General features: G+C 42.4%; 1 protein-coding gene across 1 annotated transcript; it reads right to left on the bottom strand.

The window, feature by feature from the left end:
• Positions 1-592: 592 nt before the first annotated feature.
• Positions 593-1,828, bottom strand: LOC147889320 (E3 ubiquitin-protein ligase PUB22-like). Its single transcript, XM_087392047.1, has one exon. The coding sequence runs from the start codon at positions 1,826-1,828 to the stop codon at positions 593-595; it is 1,236 nt and encodes a 411-aa protein (XP_087248173.1).
• Between the last annotated feature and the right edge of the window lie 7,226 nt (positions 1,829-9,054).

The raw sequence follows: 9,054 nt of genomic DNA, 5'->3' as shown, positions 1-9,054 counted from the left end.
GAGGAACTCATTTCCTCAATGAAACTATTGCGATCCTGACTAGTGAATTCATGATCATACATATGAAGTTGATGCCATATCACCCCATACATAGGAAGTTGATGCCATACTACCCTAGAGCAAACAGCCTGGCTTAGAGCTCGGACAAGACATGTTGCAAGATTATAACTCGCATCGTTTGAAGCCATTTGTATTGACTGGGAGCACAAGCTCATCTCTACATTATGGGCCTACCGAACGTCTTACAAAGTAAGTCCTCGAAATATGGCGAGCGGCGGGATGCTACGAGCCAAAATTTTGAGGACTTTATAACCGAAAAGTGCTCCAGCCTTTACCCTTATGTGGAGGACGAGAGGGAGGGTTTAGGGGATTAATCGAGGTTGAAATTTTGAGCTATGAGAGGTGACTTTAGTGGAGTTACCTTAATTATGGGAAGGTTAAGCAAAGGGGGGGCGAATTCCTTCTGTGAAAGAGCCCTTAAACCTGAGCCAAACTCACCACTCTAAAATGCATATACAAGATGAATGGATAAACGAACAAAATGGAGTGTGTAATTAAAATGTCTCACCTGTAAGCATTTGTGAGGGTGGACCTAAGGTAAGAGCATGCTCAAGTGAAGCCAAGTCTTGAGGGCAAGGTTTTTGGTTTCACTGGAAGCCCATGTGCTTTGGGCAATGGAAGCAATCTTGGCAAAGGCACCTGCCTGGAGGGCTCTTTCCTTGGCGATGGAAGTCTCTTGAGGTGCCCACTTCACTAACAACCAGAGGACTCTTAGTGCATGCGTGGTTGCCTTGTGGGATAGCCTACCCATGGTCGTCACTATGGTCCCCAACCCCTCGCCGTCCCCCTCCCACATGGCTGCCCTCCCTTCCGCACACCCGCATAACATGTCTAACACTTCCAGCGCCACCTCCTTGCCCTCCTCCTCCCCCTCCCTCCTCACCAATCCCAACAGTGCCTCCACTCCCCCTGCTTCTATCGCCATCATCCTGTTCCTCGCCCGCACGCAGCTCTGCAGCAACAACTTCACTCCCTTTACTACCGCTTCCTTCGTATACCGCCCGTTCGTCACCAGCTCCAACACGCCGCCCATCAACCCCTCCACCTCGCCAAACCTCCGGTTCGGAGTGTCGAACACGTGCTTCGTCTTGGTTAGTATTATTGCTGCGTTCAATCTTGCATCTGGTTTGCCGTTGGCGACGAACCAAACGATCGAGGAGATGTGATCCACGGTAGGTTCCCACACCGCGCTACTACCAGGGATTTCGATCAAAAATGCCAGAAGCCTGAGAGTCTCGCCCGCCCTATCCAGCATCCTTGGCGTGAAACAGTCAGCCCTGGAGCAGGCGGTTGATGAGCATTTGAGGTATCGATGAAGGGAGGACACCAATCCGGATAGCACCCCCGCTTGCAACAATTGCTTCCGGGCCCTGGGATGATCCCTCGCTATTCTGCTCAATCTTTGCAAACTGTCAGAACCGGCATTTTTCACATTGATGTCATGAACGAGCTGCTGGATCTCTGCCAGGCCAGGGGGCTGCTTGGGCGTCGCGATTCTTTCAACGCCCACGCCCAACGACTTGTTCTCCACGCACCAGCGTTGGATCATTCGCAGCAGGACGTGGTTAGGGATGGGTTCTTCGTCGGGGGCAAGGAGCTGTCGAGTGACAGGGCAAGTGCGATGGCCATCATCAAGCCACTGCTCGATGCTAGAGCGGTCGAAGGTCTGGCCAGAGGTGAGGGTAACGGGGTCAAGCATGAGCTGGAGGGAGATGGGGCAGAGGAAATAAGAAGGAATAGATTCAAGAGAGATGTGGAGCTTGTTCATGCTAGAGGCAGGAGGAGGTTGATGTAGCTGACCTGATCGTTTGTGGTTGTAAGAATGGCACCTGAAGAGCAAAGGAGGTAGGCTAACATATAAAGGCCAGAACGCGTCTCAGACGCGTTCAAAGAGTGGGTTTCAAATTCTTCTCCATTTGCATCAAAGAGAACGTCACTATGACACTATGTTTGAACGCCAAGCATGGCTTTTCTCCTCCTTGAACCTTCCTCTCGAACCTTTGACAGAGTGTAGTTCAGACCAAATTGTAGGCACTCAATTTTCAAAACTTGTATACTCAAGAAAGTGTCTTCAAGGGTCATCTTGGTTTCTCAATTGTCTCTAGAGCATCCCTCTTCAATCAATAAGTGACCCACACCCACGAGTCTCTCTAGTGCTACACTCCATAAAAACCTTGTATGTCTAGATGAATTTCAGCGAACTATTAGAATCCAAGAAAAGAAGCAACCATAATCATCAAAGATGAATGCTTTTGCAAGCTACTTGGAGGAGAGAAGGAACAAGGGTTAGTCTCTTTAATAAAGATTTATTCTTGAGGAGATAGCAAGACTCAATGTAGGATGGGAAATATCTAATTTCTTTACGTGGGACCCTTATATTTAAATTTGTCCACATGAAAAAGTGGTGCATAGGTCATACAAACCAAGACTTAGTCTTTAAGAAAGAGAATTCCAAGTCAATTAATATGGGAAACTTACAATTGCACTTACATAAGAATAGATCCATGCTATTCTCATTATAGGTGCATGTACAACGTGGGGATATTTCTAAGGCCATCTGGACTATTACAGTAATGTGCTCATGCCAATCTCTAATTGAATAAAACCAAGTGTTAGATTGTAGTCTTGTGTGCTATAAATTATGCAAGATATTCCTAACTTTCATGATAGTCCCTTAAAACTAGGTGTTAATTTGCCTTTCATGACTTGTGATTGTATGCAGTATTTCTAATTACAAGTTGAAGTGGTGATGTATCAAGACATTGTGTTTAATAAACACTATAGAAAAGTCAAAGAGCCTTTGATTTTTACACAATACCGGTAAAATAGGATAGGGCACGGGTTAATGAGGTGCTAATGAGAAGAATTCAATATCGTTCATGAAAGGCAAGAGGTGAACAATGTTTGGAAAGTGTCTGTAATCACATTTGTCTATGCATTAGAGTGTTCTATGTACACGTAGCTGCATTAAGTGATTGAATTTCTCATAGTTTTCTAGAAGTTTTTCTATGTATCCGATCAACCTCTCACCCCCATGCTTGACCAATGATCCCATACTTTTCTTTGTAGAAGTCAACTCGAGAAAGTCCCACATAGCCTTTGACAAACTGGTTAATAAATTTGATGATTTAGTCTCTACATGCTTCCTTTGGTGGCCATCCATTTGTTCAAAAGAGTCGTTCCCATCATTCCATTGAAAAAAAGTATGTGCCTTTTTTTCAATGCATTAACGTGTTTGTTCGTGTGTTCCATTAAGAGGGTTCTCCATATGGCAATGTGATTCAAATAGTTATTATACATTTCTTAGTCATCATTTTCTTGTTACAACATTTTAGTATCATATAACAAAAAGTTCTTACATAGGGCATCCTCTTATTGAAACGGCATGTTTAGATTGTATATGTTCAAGTTAAGGCGTTGGACATAAAACACATTTTTCATTAATTTTGGACTCATATGTTTACCTTTGGACTAATCCTTAAAATCCTTCCCAAATTGAAAGTTTACTTTATGAAAATGTCATTCAAGAATTAATTAGAATAATGTAGATTAATTAAATTAAAGTAATGTAGATTAATTAGAATAATGTTGATTAATGAATTAGAATAATATAATAATTAAATTAATTAATTAGGTTAATAAGGTAGATTAATTAGAATAATGTAGATTAATTAATTAGTTAGATTAGAGTAATTAATTAATTAATTAATTAGGTAGAGCAGAGTAATTAATAAATTAATTAATCAAGTCACTTAGGTTAATTAGTCTATTAGGTTTGGGTAGACTAATTAATTAATTAATTAATTAGATTAAAGTAACTAATAAATTACTTAATTAGATTAAAGTAACTAATAAATGAATTAATTAGATTAATGTATATAAATATGACTAGTTTGACACCCGTGGAAAGCCACGGGGAAATGTAGAAATTTTCTGCAAGCAGTTATGTTCCCAATCGAGATGAGGATTACAAGTGCCCATATTGGAGCTTGCAAATTACAACAAAATCTTGTACATATTTATTAATTCATAATTCTTGGATAGATTGAGTAGTGGCATATGTTTTAAGAAGATTTAAGTTGATAGCAAATGATTCCTACGTGTGTTGTTCGTCATTATAGATCTTCATATCAAAAATTGTCTTATCAGAGTGTCACTGATGAGGATAGATCATCACACTAACTATCTTGTTGCTTCTTCATGCACAACATTTTTTGGGTAGCTTGTTCAAGTATAGATCTTACCTTCAATGCTTTATCCTTTTCTTGTAACATCGCTTGCTCAGGATGTAATCCCCCTTCCCTAGCTCCATTCATACTTTTGTTCTTAGACTTGTCGAGGTTTTTTCTAGACTTGCAAGTCTCGAGTTGAATAGTGGAATTAACCCACCGGACAAAGTAGTGAAGGATAGATTTTGTATGAGCAGGAACATCATGAGGGAACCTTGAAAGTGGCTCATTACCATTACCATTTCATCGAAGGAAATAGTACAATGTTGCAGTTGCTCATCCGATTCATAGATTATGGATTCGATGGTAGCACAGTGAAGGTTGGAAAAATGTGCTACACCAGAACCAGAATGTGTCTTAAATCCATTCATCAACTTCATCTCCATTCTTTTCACGTGCTTTCTTGAAGAGTGCTTTAAATTTATTTGTTTCTTGTGCATACTTCTCAAGGTCACTCACACCATACTCAAATCCTTCTCCAAGTAAAAGATGTATAGAAATATATTTACAAAGGGCGTGGCCGAGGCTACAACCAGCAAGGATATGGTAGAGCTAGAATAAGAGCAATGATAAACCCTGTAAGAGAGCAATCGTGCCATCCCCCTACTTCTCAAATCTATGACATTTGAATCGCTAACTACAGTATTAAATACAACATATGAAGGAAGTGCTTCCAACTCTCGTCCCTCGCTTCGAGGAGGGAGGTCGTTTAGAACTAAAAATTTGAGCACTTCTTCAAATATGGAGAGACCCACTAGTTGGCATGAGTGGCATCTCCACCACAAATTTCAAAGAAAAATGTCAAGTTAGAACATAGCCAAATGATAGGAGCAAATTGATTTGTAGAACCAATGGGCGTCTAATGGGTAGGACTTGTTTACATCGATGCTCTCATCATACAACATGGAATGGAGGCATTGGATTTTTCCAGCTCAAATCTCAACTTTCTCTCTACTCTCAGCATCCAACTTCTCTATGTGACTTAGAACTTTGATTTCTCTTTCATAAACTCTTTCACAGCCATCTTGAATCTTTCATGATACATCTCATCGATTTGAACCTAGCAAAGCAATTTTATCAATGCATCTACCTTTGTCCATACTTTAGCTCTCAAAGTTGCTACTTGAGGATGAGAAGCCTTATTGGTCGTGCATTCACACAATGCTTTCCAGTATTCCCAACCCAAACTGCTTTAAGGAAATGTATGTTTGTCTTTGTCAAGATTGTGGTTCGATAGGAATCTCCTTGCCTTCCCTCCACCCATGGACACTTTTGCAGTAAGATTCTGTGTTGCCCAAGATATTTTCTTATCCTCCTTAAGTTTGACATGTCCTCCATGGAATCCCATCTCTAACAGCAACTTCTTAGCTTCTGCAATGCACCATGTGGATACTTCTTGCGAAATTAAATTCCAAGCATAAACAAGATGCAAATACAACAACTTATCAAGTACGTGCAGTTTTGTGTGTAAAGTACATATGTGTACTCTCTCTAGTGGGATGGGCAAGATGGGATCCCACTTTGGATCCTTCTTGTCACACGATTTGGAACTTGCGTTTGGCTGCAAGATAGAATGCCATTCTTCCATTGTAAGCCAACCTTTTGCTTACATTGCGAACGCATGCAATAAAGGCATGTGTTCATTGCATTTGTCCATGTATCACAACCATGCAAGCACTTGAGCGTTTTCAAATTGCCAGCAAGATGCCATTCAACTTGAAATATTCCATGGCCATTAACTGTCAGTGTTTGCCCTTCCTCTTGCCTTCAGATCGTCGATGGGATTCCTGTTCTATCTAGAACCCACTTCAATGTCTCATGGCACTCTTTCGGAGTCTCAAATGCTGCAAGCCACCACATATCTTTCTTTGATTGCACTAAGAAATCTTACTCTACTTCCTTATTCCCTTGAACAAAGGCTAAGGGGGTCCAAGGTGGTACGACTTCTTTTCTTGAGGTTAAGGATCTCTACATCAGAATCCTCAATGCCAGATTCACTTAGAAGATTCACCCTTGGAATATTGGGACATTCCATGCAATAATGACCCTTCTGGTGGCACTCATAGCATACAAAATTAGCACGGTCTCTTGGAGGGCGATTGGCTTGATTTTTGATGCCCACCATCTCAAGCCGAAGATCATTCAAGGCCTTCGCTAGGTCATTGACTCCGGGTTCTTTTGCAGGAGGGGCCTCTTTAGCTAGAGGGGCCAAGGGAGTAGAAAAGAGGGGGGCTCGTGGGCGAGGCTGGGGAAATCTTTGAGGCAGAGGTTGAGGATATACTCCTTGTTGAGCGTAAGCATCTAAGGGAGGGCCATACATTTGAGGTGGAGGCGGTGGATACATCCCTGATGGGGGGTGGGAGTATGCCCCTGAGTTAGACCCCCCAAGTTGTTGTTGCAAGAATTGAGGGGGTTGCGGAGGGACAATCATCTTCTTTGAAGCGGGGTCAAACTAAGCTTTATCAAACTTTTGAGCAATCTCATGTGCTAGCACCATAGTTTCTGGATTCTCCCATTTAAGCTTGAGGCAAAATTCGTCACTTGCTTTTGCTATAAGGTAGCCCAATACATGCTGAGTCAAAAATCTGGCATTGTCCTCCTACGTGGCAAATAAACGGTCTAGGATCATGGCCGCTCAATCCACATATCGACGCGCCGTCTCACCTTCTGACTGATTCAAGTTTGCCACCTACAAGTACACATTCTCTGGCTCCTCTTCTTTGTCGAAATACTCAATCATCGCTGTTGTCAACCTTGGCCAGCTTTGACAAATGTCTTTGGCCTACTTCTCATACCACACTTGAGCCAACAAACCCTCTAGAAATGTGGGAAGAGCCAACAGCCATCTGTCTTTAGTAAGAAAGTTGAGAGAAATTCAATGGTGCTTGAAGGCCACAAGATACTCATTTGGATTTTCTTCAACCCATCCACAAAACATGGGAATGTCAGCCATGCTTGGAAAATGGAAAAGAGAGAGATGAAATGAGGCTTATCTATGGGCAAACAATGGAAAGAGGTAGCTTGAACTGAAAATCAGGTGAAGATACATCCACAAAGCACACATAGCCAGGGTAGGGTGTGACTGGTGTATTGTGAAATACTACCCGGGAAGAATTTTTAGCATAGAATAGCTCATAGAGAATCTTAAAAGGACCAACCCTCATGATATCGCAGCCATCTTTACAAGCGAGTGTTAGAGATGCGGCGCTGCATGAGGTTGTTCATCAAGGCAAACAAGAATGCCATGACAAATGTCAACAGTTGGAGAGCTTGCCCATCACCTTCAGCTTCTTCTAGTTCTTGTATTCGCCATGCTATTTCTTCAAGGGGTGTGCGGTCTGGCATCCTTCTTTTGAGCAATGTCCTTGAGGACCTTTCTGATGATCTTCCGAAGTCGGTAAACTCGTATCAAATATGCCCAACACTTAGTTTCATGATGACCACAACCTTTGCACTCCTTACAAATGATCACCCTCCTTCGTGGCTTGTAGCTTTGTTGGGGTGGTGCTTCCACTTACGTCATGCGTGATTGAAGTTCAAGCTTCACGTGCCAAGAAATTAGCAACTATATTTTGAGCTCGAGGGATATGCTGAATTTTTACCTCTTCAAATTGGTTGCAAAGTTCCAATGCTTGTTGCTATCGTGGAACCAAGCCTTTGCTCCGCACCTTCCACCTTCCACTAACTTGTTCACACACGAATTGAGAATCTCCTTGTACCTCAAGTTGCTTGATGTGATGTTCTTGTGCCTTTTGTAGCCCGAAAATGAGTGCCAAGTACTCAGCGGAGCTCAGAGGGAGCACAGATGTTGCAATTCTACAGATGCGACCGGTATGAGCAGAAGATTCGCTAGCCAGAATACACATAGGAACCGCAGGCAGACCGAAAGTACAGAAGCAGGGAGGTTTTGCAACCGTAGAGATAGGGAAGGCACACAGTTTGGAGGTACAAAAGTAGAGAACTACGCACGAAAGAGGCCGCAAAGTCGCACCCAATCATAGGAGTAACAGAATTTACACCACTAGCCATGGAGATTTCAATCCCAGCAACCACACCATTTTTGTTAGCCGGAAAAGAAATCAGGACAAGAGGCTAGACACTAAGCATGGCAACGCTCAAGGGCCATAGAGGAAAGGAGAACTTGAGGGAAAAATGTTATCATGGGAGGGGAAAAGGGATTAAAAGGGGAGGCAATGAAGAGGGAGACTATGGCACAAGGGGAAAGGGAGAGCAGGAAGAGAAGCATGTACATGATGGGAGGAAGAATATAAAGATGGAGACATCAAGGAAAGAAGACCATGCTTTATTTGAAAAGAAGGGAAAGGGAAAATCAAAGTACTAGCTAGGTGACTTTACAAGAATGAGCGTGTCTCATCAAGGAATAGCCCCCTCCTTTTATAGCAAAGAGAGGGGGTCTCTCGCAATAAATGCATCCTCCCACATGCATGGTGTGTGTGGAAAAGTCTCCCATGTGGGCTAGGCGGTTATGCACTCTCAATTGTGTGACAACCCTTTGCCTCATTTTTCCACATAAATCAAGCCCCATATCTCAAGTCTATGATACGTTCAAACCTCTAGGAGGACAAGTGGAGGGTTGGCACAAGGAATCTTGCCACCTCATCCTACTTTCCCCATTATTTAATTTGCATTCTTGGACCTTCTATACCTCCCCCACATGGGCCTATCCTACATGGAGGGAATAATCCAATATAATATCCATCTCTACCTATTTTATATTACTTCTCCCATGGTCTTTGGGCCATAT

Source organism: Dipteris shenzhenensis, chromosome 20 (genome assembly GCF_047967505.1).
Source record: "Dipteris shenzhenensis isolate YYH24624 ecotype China chromosome 20, Dip_SZ_1.0, whole genome shotgun sequence".
In the NCBI taxonomy this organism is placed as follows: Eukaryota; Viridiplantae; Streptophyta; class Polypodiopsida; order Gleicheniales; family Dipteridaceae; genus Dipteris; species Dipteris shenzhenensis.
This window is presented reverse-complemented; position numbering and strand designations above follow the sequence as displayed.

Excerpts from the sequence above, each read along its gene's own strand:
- LOC147889320 (XM_087392047.1), bottom strand. The coding sequence starts at position 1,828 with ATGAACAAGCTCCACATCTCTCTTGAATCTATTCCTTCTTATTTCCTC.